The following is a 17,530-nucleotide window of genomic DNA, read 5'->3' on the forward strand; positions in this document are numbered from 1 at the left end:
CCCCCTGCAGCCCGGGGGTGCCGGGGGGGGGCGGGTCTCTCTCACCTTCCCTCCGAGCGGGGCCCCCCGGGGCAGGGGCCGGGCCGGGCTGGGGGCTCTGCCCTGGGAGAGGCTCCTGGGGGGGAGCAGCGGGAAGGGCCCTGCTGGAGATTCCCCTCTCCCGGCTGCAGCCAGGGCTCCGGGCTCCCCGCACCAGCCGCCCCCCGGGGCTCGGGGATCTCGCCAGGAGCCTGGGAGCCAGAGGCACCGCAGCGGCTGCGAGTCACTTCCTGCTGCCGGGGCTGAGCCCAGCGCTCGCTGCCCGGAGCCGCCTCCCGGCTGCTCCTGGGTCCTAGCGATCAACCCGGCTCCATACAGCATCCCTGGGTCCGGCTCCTGTTCCGCTCCCAGGCGCTCAGGACGGAAGGGCCCGTCATGAGCATCTCGCCCAGAGCCCATACAACCACTTCCTCGTTAGTATAGTGGTGAGTATCCCCGCCTGTCACGCGGGAGACCGGGGTTCGATTCCCCGACGGGGAGTGTAATGTCTTTTGGCTGGAACAAGGAGCAATATCTTAAATCGCAATGGGGGAAATCTAGGTTGGAGATTAGGAAACACTGGTTCATGAGGAGGGTGGGGAAGCACTGGAATGGGTTCCCTAGGGAGCTGCTGGAATCTCCATCCTTCCTTACAAGTTTTTATGGCCTGGATTGGCAAAACTAATAAATATGGTCTTAGGTAAGCGGGGAGGGCTATTGTGGGGAACTTTCCTGGCTTATACACCACCCTGGTGGAATAGAATAGCAGAAGGATCGGAGTCCTTGCTCCCACTCCGTTGACCCAGAAGCCTGCCTGACCTCAAGGACTAGTCCCCGAGACTTTGACGGTGTTGGACCAAGGATTCCTGAGGGGACTTAACCTGCAATCTTGTTGGGATCACTGAGGAAGGAGACTAGGGCGTCTCCACTCCGGGGTGCTCTCTTCTCCTTCGACGCTTCCCTGACTATTGCATAGAGTTCACAACAAATACAATTGATTAAGCAGCAAGTAATAAAGAAAATTAAGGAAAAAATGGGAAAGGTGAAAGGAAAACACATCACCCCGCTCTGTGAGCAGGGCCGGATTAACCCTCCTGTGGGCCAGGGTTATGAGATTTTGTGAGACCCTTGGTTGGGGGCAGAGCCGTAACTAGCTATTTTTGCGCCTGAGGCAAGAATATAAAATTGTGCCTCCCCGCCGCCTCACCCAGCCCCCCAAAGCACCCCCCCAGTGCTGCCCAGCCCTGTGGAAAGATACCCCCCAGCGCTGCCCACCCCATGGAAACAAACCCTCCTTCCCCAGCGCCGCCCCACCGAAACAACTGTGGGCCGAAAAGGAAGGGTGTGTGTGTGAGAGAAACGGCATGCATAGGGTGACCAGACCACAACAGTAAAATAGGAGCTGCCCTCTCCCCTGCATGGCCCCGCCATCACACCCCTCTTTACCCCCTAGCATCCTGATGGCTTGCTGCATCCGTCCTAGTCTGTCCCCCATCCACCACTCACCGCCTCCTTTCACCTTCTCCCTCCCCTGCCAGAAACCCCCATTCCCGCTCCTAGAACTCCTGCTGGCTCACTGCTCACCTGCCACTTGTCCTCCCGCTCCCACCCCTGCTCGCTGCTCACCCCCCCAGTATAAAGCCTCATTCAAAGACCCAGGGACAGGGGCGGCTCTAGGATTTGCGCTGTCCCAAGCAGGGCGGCACGCCGCGGGGGGTGCTCTGGCAGTCGCCGGTCCCACAGCTCCGGTAGACCTCCCGCAGGCATGCCTGCGGATGCTCCACCAGAGCCGCAGGACCAGCGGACCCTCCGCAGGCACGCCTGCGGGAGGTCCACCGGAGCCGCCTGCCACCCTCCCGCGGGACGCCGCCCCAAGCGCGCGCTTGGCACGCTGGGGTCTGGAGCCGGCCCTGCCCAGGGATGACTATATTACTGCACACAGCAGTCAATCAATGCAGTTGTAGATAAATCTCTGCATTATGCATTTTTGTATAAGTTTTATATGACTTTGTATTGAACCTTGGTAATATGTTATAGGGGCCCCCTAAGGTAGGATAATTAAGGTAAAAGAAAAATGTCTTTTTGCCAGAAGTAGAATAAGATCTTCCCCCCACTTTGTAATCGATTGTCCTGTTGAAGGAACGAGGTGTGAATGAGGAAGACTTGGAAGGCAGCACCTCCCGTCAGCTGCAACCCTTGGAGAGGGGCTGGGAGCCAGACCAGATCAGTAGAACAGGTCAGCCACTGACCCCTCGGCTCGCTCACCTCCTCAGCCCCCCATCCCCCCAGCTTGCCTCCTCACCCCCCACCTACTCGCTTCCTCAGCCCCCCACCCCACTGGCTCACCTCTTCAGCCCCCACCACTGCCCGCCCGCTCACCTCCTCAGCCCCCCCATCCCCGGCTCACCTCCTCACCCCCTACCACTGCCCACCCGCCTCTTCAGCCCCCCTCCCTCACCTGCCACTTGCCTACTCACCCCCTGCGGGCCACCAGTGAGCCCACGCGGGCCGCCTGTGGCCCCCGGGCCACATGTTGTGCAGGCCTGCCGTAGGTTGAGGACCCCTGTTCTAGCGTATACTGTACTTTATGGTAATTTTCACTATACACGATTTTCCTTTTACACGGTGACTTTAGAACCTAACCCCCGTGTAAGATGTGATTCCACTGTAGTGTAAAAAAAGTTTTTGGGACACCCCTTTTTGGCATCCCCAAATCTTGGCGCCCTAGGCGGTCGCCTAGTAGTTACACCGGCCCTGACAGTATCCCCAGCCCAGGTGACGTGACAGCCAGTGGTGGATTTAGAGTTAGTGGGGCCCCCCTGGCCCTGTGCTCAGCTTCATTTCGGGGGCACCTCCTTGGGATCCGGCCAAGAAAAAGACCATTCTCTCGTATCTCCTCCTGCCCCCGTTTTTCATTCTTTTTTTCTTCATCCTCCTCCTATAAGTAATAGCAAGTAAATGAAAATAAAGTGAGGAACCTTGATTGTTCTTGGAGTCTAACTTATTTTTCCACAGACCATTTGAAAATCACAGAGGGTCTTGACTGACTACTTAATGAGCTTTCCAAATATTGTAAAAAAACATTGGGGTGCGGGGTCTGGCCAGGAGCTAGGGCGAGGGAGGGGACTTGGGGTTGGGGCAGGAGGTTGGGGTGTGGAGCGCTTGTGTGGGGCAGCTCCTGTTTGGTTCTCAGGAGGGGGGTGGGGACGTGGGGGGGTGCAAGAGTCAGGGCAGGGGGCTGGGGATGTGTGAGGGGGTGCAGGTTTCAGGGCAGGGGCTGGAAGGCATGAGGGGGGATGCAGGAGTCAGGGCTGGGGAGGTGTGAGGGGAGTGCAGGGGTCAGGACAGGGGGCTGGATGTGTGTGAGGAGGTGCAGGGGGCTGGGTGTGTGTGTGGAGGGTGCAGGAGTCAGGGTAGGGGGCTCAGGGTATGTGAGGGATGCAGGGGCTGGGGGTGTGTGAGGGGGTGCAGGGGGCTGGGGCGGAGGGTTGCAGGGGTCAGGGTGAGCAGAGGGTTGGGGGTGTGGGCTGGGGATTTAGTGTTGGGGGGAAGGTCTCCTGCACTTATCTGTGGTTGCCTTGACTGCCACTGTCGAAACTAAGGCCACCTTACTTCTGACCATAGCATCAGACAAGCCGTGAGGAAGGAAAGGAAAGGGAATGTGGGAAATCGGTGGTGGTGGGAGAGTGCTAACTCTTTAGTTTTAAATTTTTTCTTTTCTTTTCCATGATGCCCCCCCCCCCCCAAACAGGTGCAGACATTCAGAGGCAGCGCTTGGCAAAGGAACAGGAGCAGTAGCCACACAATCGGTGTCAGAGTTTTCAGTCCATGAACAATAATGGGTCGTTTAACATCGGAATCAGCAATAGAGTCTGTGTCTATAAGTAAATGGGCACATTTACCATGGGAAAACTAACCTGCATTAACTAGCCTACTGCGAAAACATAAAAGAAAGGGTGAGGTCGGCATGGTGTCCCCCGGCCTGACCAATGCAAAGGAGAAACAGAGCAATTTGTTTTAAAAATTATTTGACTTGAGCCGTAGAAATCGGTACAGTTGCCAGAAGGAAGAACATCCCTGAAATGTACAGGTCTGTCGCATCTTAGGCGCATTTAACATGCACAATTTCAGCTTTACGCGGTCGGAAAAAAAACAAGAAAAAAAAAAAAGGAGAAAAATAACAATTAAAATACCGTTTCTGTAGTGTGGGCGATTCCGCCCGCCATTACACTCAATGTAATTTTGACTATACGCAATGTTCGCTTTACGCACTGACTGCGGAGCATAACCCCAGCGTGAGATGAGACCGACCTGTATCACAACAAAAAATGTAGCATGCAAAAAAGACTGGGAACTTAAATAGGCAATTAAGAACATAAGAACGGCTGTACCGGGTCAGACCAAAGGTCCATCTAGCCCAGTATCTGTCTACCGACCGTGGCCAATGCCAGGTGCCCCAGAGGGAGTGAACCTAGCAGGCAATGATCAAGTGATCTCTCTCCTGCCATCCATCACCACTCTCTGACAAACAGAGGCTAGGGACACCATTCCTTACCCATCCTGGCTAATAGCCATGTATGGACTTAACCACCATGGATTTATCCAGTTCTCTTTTAAACCCTGTTATAGTCCTAGCCTTCACAATTAGAAGTACAAACAACATGGTAGAAAAATCTACATCACTGCATGCAATAAATGAAGTCATAGAAAAGTCAAGTGGGCCATTCAGAGTGTGTGTGGGGGGGGGGGGAGGCGGGGGTTACTTACAGAAATAAGGTTTTAAAATCAATTTTCAATTGCAAGTGGTGGAGGGAATCACATTTTCCCAGAAGTGTAGAATAGCATCAAATGTTACAGGATTGTACAACCATCCTAGATATAGGGACCATTTGGAACAGGGAGCAGTAAAATTAAGAAGCTAGTACACCCCAAAGGCTCAAACACAAAAAGATAATAAGACAAAAAACAAAGTTTATTCATTTCTTTATTTAAATTCTAAACTGTTGGGTGCAGGACTCACGGGATTTGAATTCTTGGGGTTGTATATTTATGTTTGGGGGGTGGAAATCACAAAGTTCCTTTTGAGAAGCCCTGTATAGGACACACTCTAAGGCCCGTAGGGACAGATTTCTAAAGGGATTTTGGCCACTAGTGGCATATTACAAAGTATCCAGGTGCCTTCAACCTTGAAGCTGCTAGTGAGTATTTGGGAACCAAGTTCCACACACAAATGGGACATGGGATAAAGCACTGGGGTGCTGGACAGAGAGACAAAATAGCAATTGGCTAAGGCAACCCCCATTGGGGGATCAAAGGAAGCTGAAGGAGTTTTGAGACCAGCCCAGGAAATCAGTCAGCGCTGCGCTCACATTACGCCATTGCAATAGACACAGGAACTGTTACACCAGACACACCGGGAGATGTGGTTGCTGAGGGGGATGTAAAACTTAACCGGTAAACATTAGGCTTCTCAGTTAACCGGCCTTAACCATTAACTCCGGCACCCCCATGCTGGCTGGAGGGACCCCCTGGTGCTGGGACCCCAGCGCTCGTCTCGGCCACGTGGCCGCAGCAGAACCTCAGCCAGATCCCAGTCCCGGTCCAGCACCTGTGCTGCCCCCCTCCCCACCCTGATTGTGCCCCTGGGCCCCTCTCCTTCCCCGGCCCCAGCTGGGCCCCCCTCACTCTGTGTTCAGTTTGGCCCTGGCCCACCTTCCACCCCTCCCTATTTGCCCCCCTCAGATCCCCCTGACCTGTAGCCTCCATCCACACCAGCAAGGCCAGGGTCAGGGAAACAAAGCAGCAGATGGGAGTGTGTGGGGTGGTGAGAGATGGGTGGTAACATGATCCTGCCCCCAACTGTGCACACGTCGGGAGCTGGCGGCAGCTTTCCTGGGCCCAGGGCAGGCAATCGCAGCCAGGGGCCAAACCCTCTCCAAATAGCCCCCAAACCCACCACACTGCAGCCCCCCCTGCCATGGAAAGGAGGCCCTTGAAGAATTCCACCAGGATTTCAACAATTTCCACCCCACCATTGACCTCAGCCTGGACCAGTCCACACAAGAGAACCACTTCCTGGACACTACAGTGCAAATAAGTGATGGCCACATAAACACCACCCTATACTGGAAACCTACTGATCGCTGTACTTACCTACATGCCTCCCGCTCCCATCCAGGACACATCACACGATCCACTGTCTACAGCCAAGCCCTAAGATACAACCGCATTTGCTCCAATGCCTCAGATAGAGACAAACACCTATAAGAACTTTATCAAGCATTCTTAAAACTACAATACCCACCTGGGGATGTGAGGAAACAGATTCACAGAGTGAGACGGGTACCCAGAAGTCACCTACTACAGGACAGGCCCAACAAGGAATATAACAGAACACCACTGGCCATCACGTACGGCACCCAGCTAAAACCTCTCCAGCACATCATCAAGGATCTACAACCTATCCTGGAAAATGATCCCTCATTCTCACAGACCTTGAGGCAGGCTAGTCCTCACTTACACACAGCCCCCCACCTGAAGCAAATACTCACCAGCAACTACACACAGAAATACTATCCCACCAAACGCCATTGCCAACTCTGTCCCCATATCTACTCTAGCGACACCATCATAGGACTCAACCAATCACCCACACCATCAGGGGCACATTCACGTGCACATCTACCAATGTGATATACGCCATCATGTGCCAGCAATGCCCCTCTGCCATGTACATTGGCCAAAACGGACAGTCTCTACGCAAAAGAATAAATGGACACAAATCAGACATCAGGAACAGTAACATACAAAAGCCAGTAAGAGAACACTTCAATCTCCCTGGACATTCAATAATAGATTGAAAAGTAGCCATCCTGCAACCAAAAAACTTCAAAAACAAACTTCAGAGAGAAACTGCAGAGCTACAATTCATTTGCAAACTTCACACAGTCAATTTGGGCCTCAATAGGGACTGGGAGTGGCTGGCTCACTACAAAAGCAATTTTCCCTCTCTTGGTACTGACACCTCCACCTCAATTATTGGGAGGGGACCACATCCACCCTGACTGAATTGGCCTTGTCAACTCTGGTTCTCCACTCCTAAGGTAACTCCCTTCTCTTCATGGGCCAGTATATTTATGCCTGATCTGAGTGAATTATATGCAAGCTCCTTAACCCATTCTTGTCACGTGTCACAGAAGTTTAGATCCTGTGTGGATTCTCCCATGTGTAATGAGGTGTGATCGCTGTCTGAAACTTTTCCCACACTCCAAGCACTTATGGGGTCTCTCTCCAGTGTGGATTATCTGATGTTTAACAAGGTTTGACCTCCATATGAAACTTTTCCCACAGTCCAAGCACTTATGGGGTCTCTCCCCGTGTGGATTCTCTCATGTGAAACAAAATCTGATCTCTGTCTGAATCTTTTCCCACAGTACAAGCACTTATAGGGCCTCTCTCCTGTGAGTTCTCTCAAGTGAAACAAGGTCTGATCTCTGTCTGAATCTTTTCCCACAGTGCAAGCAACTGTGGGATCTCTGTCCTGTGTGGATTGCCTGATGATTAACAAGGTCTGATGTCCGCTTGAAACTTTTCCCACAATCTAAGTGCTTATGGGGTTTCTCTCCTGTGTGGCTTTCTTGATGTGAAATTAGTGCTGACTTTGAACTGAAACATTTCTCGCACTCGAGGCACTGAATGGATCTCTCTCCAATGTAGCTTCTCCCATGGTTATTAAGATCTGAGAGCTTATTGAAGCTTTCCCCACGGTCCAAACATTGAAGGGGTTTCTCTCCAGTAAGGATTGTCTGATGTGTCACGAGCTGTGATCTCACAATGAATCCTTTCCCACACTGCAGGCGGGGCCAGGATGTCTGTTCCTTGGGATTTGTCTCCTGGGCTGTGGGATCCTTGTCTCCTCCCCTACTGTTAATAGATTCATCCACTGTCTTCCCTGGGTGGTTTTCCAGTAGCTTCTCTAATGTGTGCCGATTTCCCCAGGCTTCTCCCTGTTCCCAGCACTGGGAAAAATTCCTTTCAGCTCTTCTCACAAATGACCCCTGTGGTTCCACTTCCCCAGGAACATCCTTATGATGATTCCCCTCCTCATTCTCACTCCCTCGCTCAGCACCTGCTGGGAGAGAGACAATCCAGACAAGAGTCATTGTGCTGAGGAGAAAGAAGAATGGCACCAAGGGCAAACCCAACACAAAGAATCCAATTGCTCAGTCTGCCTCCACTTCTCACCCAACACTCACAGGGAAGGAAAATTGGGAAGGAAACTTCTGCAGCTAACAGGCTGAGTGGAATGGCGTGAGCAATATCTGCTGATCACAGCCCTGCTCTGGGTGAGATGAGGAAGAACTGAGGGCATCACTCACACCATATTTTGGGATTCTCAACTTTTTCCTTCATTCCCCAGATGGATTCTGTGTCAATCCTCACCTGTGCATGTTCCTTTCGGGATCTCTTTTTCCTCGCAGGCCCGGAGATCGGGCACCCACGGCTCCTCCCCTCGTTCCAGCCGGGCGATCAGCTCAGGTTTGGGAATGGGGAATCCTGTGCAGGGGGTGAAATCAGACCAGATCAGGGTGCATGGAGCACTGGTGGAGTATTTGTCAGAAAGGACATTCCGTGAGCGGAACCTGTCCCTGTGCTCTGCTGCAGAAACGTGGAATCCAAGAGGACGGGAACATGGTCACTGAGCCCCCTTGGGCAGAGGAAGTTGTCTGGGGAGGTGAGCTGAATTATTACTACACCCTCACTACATGTTCCCAGGATCTGTGCACTCTGGGGGCCTTGCTGACTCACACACAGCTCTGGACTTAAACCCCTGCCTCTTTCTAAACCTGCAGAACCCAGAGCCCTCCCCAGGGCTGGAGCTAGTCCCAACGAGGGAGGTGAACAGGGATTGTGTGTGCAGCCAAGAAACAACACAGACAGAACAATGCTGGATTTATGCCCCTTTGAAAGCTGGAGGGGTGGGGATGGTTTAGCTTGTCCACTGGGTTTTGACACCTATGTCCCACTGGAGAGGGCACAGAGATGCAAGTCTCCCTCACATGGCAGCTGTGTATTATGGAACCCATTCGCCTCTAATGTAACTGACTGAGGAAGAACCTGAACACATTCAGATAGGTAGGTCCCATGGCTTCTAATAACAGAGTGGACGGGAATCCCTTACCCAGCGAGGTCACCGTCTCGTAGTTCTCCTGCATGACGTCCCCGTAGAGGGCTCTCTGAGCGGGGTCCAGCAGAGCCCCCTGCCCCTGGGTGAAATACACAGCCACCTCCTCGAAAGTCACCGGCATCTGAAACACCAAAAGGCCCCAGTCATTATCTGCTGCTCCAGCCACAATCCCAATAGTCACAAGGGAGGAAGCATAAAGAAATGGAAGCTCTGGGAGGGCCAGAGTTGCAGAATCCCACCCCCACCCTGCTCAGAGCAGCCAGGAGGCTCCAGGGGGTGGGAGAAGGTGAGAGCTCCTTGTCCCCCCAGCACACAGAGCAGGGCAGGGTCTTCTCATTTCCCACACGCCTGCCAGCCACAGGCTGATACGGAAGCAGAGTTCTGAGTCGGGGACAGGGACATGAATCCCTACAGCTTCTATTCGTATTTCACAGCAGCCTCTGGCCAGTGGGGTCAGGCTCCAGCACTGGGAGTCTGGGAAATGTTCCCAGCCCTGTGCAAGGGGGTTGTATCCTGTTTGAGAAATGGGGTAATGTCCCCTCTCCCATCCCCTGCCACCAATGGGCCTACTCAGAAAATCAGCAGGTTTCTCACACCCTGTCTCCTCCCTGCCTCTCCCTCACCCCACCCAGTAGCTCCCTGAAAATCCCCTACCTGACCTGGCTCCATCACAGCCATTTCCCTTCCCTGTCTCCTGGAAGATGGGCCAATCTGGACTGAAATGTGGACACGATTCCTCAGCCTGTCGGGGTGATGGGGGAGGTTACAGAAGGGGCTTCAGTCCATGTCACACCCCAATTCCCCCCAGACTCTTCAGACCCTCCCAGTAACAGCATCTCTGAGCCAAATGCTAGAAGAAGAATAGAATCAAAGGGGCCATTTTGGAGGATTGCCCCCCATTGCAGTGTAAACCCCACTCCCTTAGGAACAGCAGGAACCCTCTGGTAGCAACACCTGAAGAAAGAGCTGCCCTGGACTCTCCTGGCAGCCCCCAGGGACAGGCAGGCAGAGGCTGAGCCCATTGGCCCATCCACACTCCCCTTCCCTCCCGACCACCCTCCGCCCGAGCCAGCAGTGACTCCGATCTGACTCCAGGGTGGCTGAGATCTGAATCCTGCAGGGAAATCCCATGAGGCCCCCGGGCAGCCCCCAACACTCAGGACACACAGACCCCATCAGCACGGGTGTGTGTGACAGTAACATACAGGGAGCAGGGTGTGGGTGGGGCGCTGGGTTTTTGCCTTGTAGCCTCTGCGCCCTGAGGAGTTAGTCCCCCCCAGGGCCGCCCAGAGCGGGGGGCAAGAGGGGCAATTTGCCCCAGGCCCCGAGCCCCACAGGGGCCCCCACCAGAGTTTTTCGGGGCCCCTGGAGCGGGGTCCTTCACTCGCTCCGGGGGGCCCGGAAAACTCTTGCGGGGCCGGGCGCAGGGGCTTCTTCTGCTCCCGGTCTTCGCCGGCGGGGGGGTCCTTCCGCTCCGGGGCGGAAGGACCCCCCGCTGGCGAATTACCGCGGAAGCGGGACCCGCTGCCGAACTGCAGCCTGGTCTTCGGCGGTAATTCGGCGGCGGGGGGCCCTTCCGTTCCGGGACCCGCTGCCGAAGTGCCCCGAAGACCCGGAATCCTCTGGGCGGCCCTGGTCCCCCCCTTCTCCTCATCACTCCCAAAGCTAGTTTGATCAGTTCCAGGAGAAGAAAAGCTTCTCTCCGCCCCTCCCCCCTCGTGTCCCGTGGGGCGGAGAAGCTGCCTGGGCATCTCCCCCCCTACCACCGGCAGTCTCCCCAAATCCCCCTTTCCCTCGCAGTGCCCCCCCCACCTCTTCCCCCAGTCCAGCCTTGCTCCCGTCGGCCCCACAATCCCCCCGCATCGCCCCATCTTCCCTTCAGTGCCCCCGCCCCCATCCCAGCCTGCCCCCTGCAGCCCCTGCACCCGCCTCCTGCCCCCACCCCGCTCCCCGCCTGCCCTCACCCCTGCACCTCTTAGCCTCCGCCCCTGCAGCCCGGGGTGCCGGGGCGGGTCTCTCACCTTCCTCCGAGCGGGCCCCGGGCAGGGGCCGGGCCGGGCTGGGGCTCTGCCCTGGGAGAGGCTCCTGGGGGAAGCAGCGGGAAGGGCCCTGCTGGAGATTCCCCTCTCCCGGCTGCAGCCAGGGCTCCGGGCTCCCAGCACCAGCCGCCCCCCGGGGCTCGGGGATCTCGCCAGGAGCCTGGGAGCCAGAGTCACCGCAGCGGCTGCGAGTCACTTCCTGCTGCCGGGCCGGAGCCCAGCGCTCGCTGCCCGGAGCCGCCTCCCGGCTGCTCCTGGGTCCTAGCGCTGAAGGGTTCGCGCTGCAGCATCTCTGGGTCCGGCTCCTGTTCCACTCCCAGGCGCTAAGGTCAGAAGGGCCCATCACAAGCATCTAGCCCAGGGGGGTCTCATGACCAAATTTGGTGGCCTCAGAGTGTGGCCAGCAACTCTCGCTGGTGGCCGCTCTGACACTTTCCCCTATAATCCTAACTAACTTGAGGATAAACCAATAAATATGCACAGAGATAAGAGGGGGGGACGTTCCTGCCTCACTCTTTGCGGGGAAGAGGCAGTGGAGGGGGGCAGCCCAGCAGGTCACACACAGCTTGTAGTGCAGCAGCATTGCTGGGAGAGAGCTGCTGCTGGTCGTCCAGGGAATTATCTCAGTCCATCAGCAGGGCACCCTCCTCTGGTGGCGTCTCACGCTCTGTCACTGCTTCGCTGGCTCCATGTCTTCAGAAGCCAGAGCCGCATCTCTCCTGGACCAGTGTCCTCTTCGGGGTACAGCCCTCTGGCTGAGCCCCAAACTCTGTTCCCCCCCTTTCTGCGGTGTAAAGGTTTGCTTTAGTGGGACATTACTGAGAGTATCCAATTCAGGATGAACTGCTGAGACCAAGGGCAGGCACAGCCCATGGTAGGTAGTCCTTCACTCACAAGGTACAGCAAAAAGCGAACTTCTTTGTCATCGCTCTGGCTAACAAAGTCAGAGAAGCAATTCCCTCGGATACTCCAGTCCCCTTGTATCACCACTAGAAGCATTGCTTATAGGGATGAGTGGTCATTAAAATCAGTGTCCCCAGTTAAAGGTTCTCCTGATCCCAAAGGATCAGCTGCACACTCATGTCAATATACAAATCAGATCTTACCCAGAAATCATGCTGTTGCCAATTCTTTAGTATCTAACATTTAAAAGTTTATTAATAAAAAGAAAGGTGAGTTAAAATTGGTCCAAGGAATAAAATACATACAATAGTCACAAAGCTCTTGATTCGGCAGCGATGGAATAACCTGCAGGCTTATATCAAGTTTCTTGTTACTCCCAAATCATTAGAAGGACCTCCGTTCCCTGGTTGGAATGCTCCCCTTCGTATAAATGCATAGTCCAGGGGTTTGAGCAGCAGAGAAGCTGGAGCAGGAAAGAGGTAAGATGGAGATGTTTCCAGGGTCTTTTATATCTTGCATCATGTGAAGGGAATCCCATTGAAAAGAACAGTAACAATGTCTAGTCACATGAGCCAATCACCCATCCACGCATGACTTTACAGGCAGAAGCCATGGCCCATGCTAGTTTGAATGTTCCCAGGAAGGCTCATCAGATGTGTACTGGCATCTCCCAAGGCCCATTGTCAGTCAGGTACTTCTTGATGGGCCACGCAATTTGAATCGTTCCTTCACAATACGCTGGCCAAATGCTTCACTGGGGCTACTGAGAATCAAACTCATGGAAGTACAAGTATGTAGCCAATACTCATAATTTCAAACTCATCAATAACATATGCATGCAACTAGAACAATCATACCCAGCTATTGCTATCCTTTCCATAGGCACCTCACTTGACCACCTTTGCACAAGATTTCTTGCAAACGTAGAACAGTGGTTGCAACAATGATCCATATGATATTTTAATCAGATTGCGTCATACAGGAGAACCAGCAGCCCTTGCTCCCAGCCTGTCGCCGTGGTGCCGAACTGCAGCCCCTAGTACAGCCCTTCCCTCAGGGGCAAACTGCGGTTCTTCGATGGGCCACTCTCTATGGCAGCAAGTGGGACAGACCCGCTTGCTTCTCTAGGCGCCTCGCCCAGGACCCTCTAGCAGCAGCACTTACTGCCTCTCCTCCAAGTGCTGCTGCTTACCTCTTTATCCCTGGGCCACTTCCCTGTAGCCCCAGCACCTTCCCTGCCTCCTATTGGGGCTTCTGTCTGGCAGCCAGTGAGGCTGCAGCTCCGCTTACTCGCCTGACCCCACCCTGCTCTGCCTGACACTTCTCTTTATAGACAGCTAGTCCTCTTCCATCAGGCTGGAGAAAGAGACCGCTCTCTGCTCTGCAGAACAGTCCTTTTTATATGGCCCTCACTGGCTGCTCCATCAAGCCTCCTTTCCATTGGCTCTCTCCGCAAGTCCTCCTCTCATTGGCTGGGCTTTGCACAGCCTCCCCAAGGGCTGCTTTAACCCCTCTTCTCCCAGAGTGGGAAACTGCACTACACCTAGGGTGACCAGACAGCAAATGTGAAAAATTGGGATGGGGGAGTGGGGGTAATAGGAGCCTATATAAGAAAGAGACCCAAAAAATCAGGACTGTCCCTATAAAAATCAGGACTTCTGGTCACCTTAACTACACCTCACCTTGTGAATACCCCTGCCGCATCCCCTCCAGCACCCACTCTACCCCCTCCAGCTCCCACCTTCCTCAGTGTCTCTTTTTGGGCACCTGGGATATGGTCACCCTAGCAACAAACATACACTAAAAACACACCATTCTACATGCACTGGTGTTACACGCATTTCAACTGCAGATCATGACTTTTCCAATGATCCCTCACCAGGCCTACATTGTACACGATTGTAGGAATGTTACACTTCCTAAGCGCTAAGGGGGTTGGAATGTCGCCCCCGGATTTAGAGCGGCTGAAGTGATTCCCACACCCCCACACTCCCGATCAGGAGACACATAGATAAAGCGCCGACCAGGTGCATATTTCTGGAGTACACAGGGCATAAGGCACCAATCAGGGGAGGGGGCGAAGTAGTTGGCTTATGTTAGCACATGCGCATAATAGAATGATTTATGTAACCATTATAATAAAAGACATGGAAAACCCCCGCTTGGGGCGCTCCACTGGAACAGACTGACGGACTTGGCTTCATTCATTACTACATCTGGTAACCCCGACGTGATTCCCCCTGCTCACCGGCTGGAACAGCCTTCGATGCATCGACCCTCGCTAAATAGCCCCATTTCGTGAGTATGTGGGGGAAATTGTCAGCTCGGCAGACGGCTCATGCGAAAGAGCTGCAAGATATCATACGACAAACTGGCAGGCCAGTTTCCCTGGGTCAGTTAGAAAAGCTACTAATTGAAATCAATCGCCAATGTCCTTGGTACCCGGATCACGGGTCACTGTCAGTGGATGATTGGATAAAGATAGGGGCGACACTGCACGCAGAGCCTAGAGCCACGGTGCAGTGGCTCCTGCTTTGGCAGCGATGTACAGAGGCTCTGGATTCAATCAGAGTTGGAGCGTTATCCAGGGCTATCCTTCTCACCCCCGCGCCTTCGGCCCCCCCTCCTTACCCTCGGATCTTGCCCCCTCTGCCGCCTGAGGCGGTACCCGACTGCCATGATGCATGTCCGGGTACGGATGGCTCTTCACAGCTGAATTTTCAGCTGTCCCCTTTTCAGGCAGTGTTACATAGGGAAAATGCGGAGGGAGCACTGAGCTCTGAGGAGATAAGAAAGTTATTGGCTGCGTTCCCAGTGACACATCGCCCTGGCAACGCAGAGGGTCTGGCTGAAGGGGAGATCACAGCCCTCCCCTATCCTGTTCTCCGAGAGGCGAGACGAGCAGTTATTGAGTCTGGATTGGAATCCACCTTTACCTGAGGCATGTTAGAAGGGATTGCAAATGGGTATAGCATGCTCCCCCAAGATTGGAAGGATCCTTGTAGGATGCTTTTAAGCCCGTACAACAGAGGCAGGCATTGGGGGGGGCCTATACTCCCGAGCGATTGTATGGAGCAGGACAGTTCGCCGCTATACGAGAGCAGGCAGATAATCCTGATGCCCAGTGGAAATTAATGAGGAAACTCGCTTATCGGTATCCCCTTGAGGGACTGGCGGATACTGGAGCTGACGTTACAGTCATCTCCGCTTGGCAGTGGCCATTCACCTGGGACAGGTTTGAAGTGCCAGCCATTTGGGGAGTGGGTGGATTGCAGGCTGCTCAACAAAGCACCCAATGGATTGCTATAACTTTGAGAGAAGGGGGAAAGGAGATTCTCCTTAAGCCCTATATCATGGATATTGCTGTATCCCTATGGGGAAAAGACTTGTTAAGCAAATGTGGATTGCATTTTACTATTTATGACTGAGGCCGGGGCTGTTAGTGCCTGGCCAAGTTTTGCCGCTTTTGCTTGGGTGTAGTTAGGCCCCCCTTTCTCTTGGCTGTTTGCCAGGTTTTAGTAGCTAGTGGTGTTTTTGAGGCCAGTGTTTTATTTTCAGCCTTTTTCAGTTAATTCATTTTGTTTACATTTTACCATTCATGACTGAGTTTTTGCCCTTCCCCTTGTATGGCTAACCAGTACCCCTGTGTGGGTGGAATAGTGGCCACTGCCCCAGGAGAAGCTTTTTGCATTGTATCATTTATGTGAGGAACAATACCAGGCGGGCCATGTGGAAAAATCCACTAGCCCCTGGCATTCGCCTGTTTTGGTTATCAAGTAAAAATTTGGTAAATGGCGAATGCTCCATGATTTTAGAGTTATTAACGCCTGCATTTAATCCATGGGACCCCTGCAGTGTGGAACCCCAAATTCCAGTTTTATTCCATATGATTATTAGCTTATGATGATAGGTTTTAAAGGTTTTTTTTAATGATTTTTCCTTGGTTTTAAAGATAGGGAGCTTATTTTTCCCCAGGGAGGTGGTGATGGTTTTTATTTAATTTTTTGGACCCCTGCCCCCGGGCACGATGGGGCTAATCCTCCCTCGTTCCCATGCTGGGAAATATGGCGTTTAGATAGTCCCCAGGGTAATAGATAGTGATTATGTGGGAAGAATTTATGTTCAGATTTGGGCTCATACGCCAAAACAGCAGCACCAAGGGGACTCATGGGCCCAGATAGTGATCCTTCCCTTCCCTTTTTGGTTAATATATTTTGCTGTTGTCTGGCTGAGTCCTGCCGTTTTCATTGCAGCTTTTCTTGGCTGTTCGCCAAGTTCCCCTTCTTCTTGGCTGTTTGCCAAGCCCCCCCCTTTCTCTTGGCTGTCCGCCAAGTTTCAGTTGCACGGGGTGTCCTTGAGGCCAGTGTTTTTTTTTCCTTTAGCTTTTTTCAGTTAACCCATTTTGTTCCTTTTGGATTTCATTGATAGTTATGCATTTTTTATTAAAATGCTAAATTTTTAGTGAAGCATTTTAAGATCCCCCTAATTCAGGCCCAATGTATTGTTTGAATCTGTAATTATTGTGCAAGTCTTCATCATTACCCCGAACTGGGTGTTAATCCCCGCGGTTTTTACTCCAACCAAATTTGGCAAATGGATGTCACGCTTTATCCCCCTTTTTTTTTCCCCTGGAAATATTTACATGTTACCATTGATACCTACTTTTATTACATTTGGGCCACCCCCCAACGGGGCGAATAGACCAAACATGTAATTAATTTTGTTTTTGCTGCGGTGGCCGTTATGGGCCGCCCTCGATAGATAAAAAATCGATAACGGCCCTGCCTACATTTTTCACAGATTTGCGGATTTTTGCACGCAGTGGCAAATTAACCATGTTTTTGGTATTTTGTATAATTCCACGGGTCACGCCATTGTGGAATGAACCAATCGTACACTTAAAGAGTCCCTGAAAAAGCAAAACAAAACAGTGGGGGATGATGGGCCAACCATGGGAGCCAAGCAAAATTAATTAGCGATAGTATTGTTTACCCTAAATATTTTAAATATCTTTCAGAATTTTACAGCCACTGAATGACATTTTAAGATGGAAACCCCGCTCCCATGCCCATCTGTCAATTATAGGCAGAGCCCAGACCCTAATTGGTATGGCCCCGTTCCATTGAGAATCTGGGGACGGGGGCATGCCGCTGTGCTTACTCCCACAGGTTTGTTGTGGGTCCCTGCCAAGAATGTGCGACCGTGGCACAATGACGTGGCATCAAAGCCTCAAGAATCCGATACCCAACTTCAATCTGACCCTAACCGAGACCTTTCCAGCGTGCTGAGCCACAAAGACGGCACCAAAGGTTACCTGGGGGCAGGTGAAACGACTGGCGCAGCAGGCTCAGCAAACGCTGGAGAATAACAAGGCCAAGCCTAT

At 53.0% G+C, this 17,530-nt stretch overlaps 1 protein-coding gene and 1 non-coding gene across 6 annotated transcripts in view; one reads left to right on the forward strand and one right to left on the reverse strand.

Moving 5' to 3' along the window:
- The window catches only part of LOC120382873 (zinc finger protein 501-like), a 106,577-nt gene extending 97,328 nt beyond the window's left edge, over positions 1-9,249 (reverse strand). For 2 of the 5 annotated variants that reach the window (XM_039500313.1, XM_039500312.1), the window contains exon 1: positions 9,200-9,240. In XM_039500313.1, coding sequence (XP_039356247.1) covers positions 9,200-9,233 — 34 coding nt within the window. In that variant the 5' untranslated portion in view covers positions 9,234-9,240. Of the gene's footprint in view, positions 1-6,860; positions 8,150-8,460; positions 8,575-9,199 lie in introns of those variants that run through there. The other 3 variants (XM_039500316.1, XM_039500315.1, XM_039500311.1) reach the window with 3 other exon arrangements.
- Positions 448-519, forward strand: TRNAD-GUC. The gene has a single exon. It is a non-coding gene; the product is annotated as a tRNA-Asp (tRNA).
- Positions 9,250-17,530: the final 8,281 nt, after the last annotated feature.

Source organism: Mauremys reevesii, linkage group 15, assembly GCF_016161935.1.
Source record: "Mauremys reevesii isolate NIE-2019 linkage group 15, ASM1616193v1, whole genome shotgun sequence".
NCBI lineage: Eukaryota > Metazoa > Chordata > Testudines > Geoemydidae > Mauremys > Mauremys reevesii.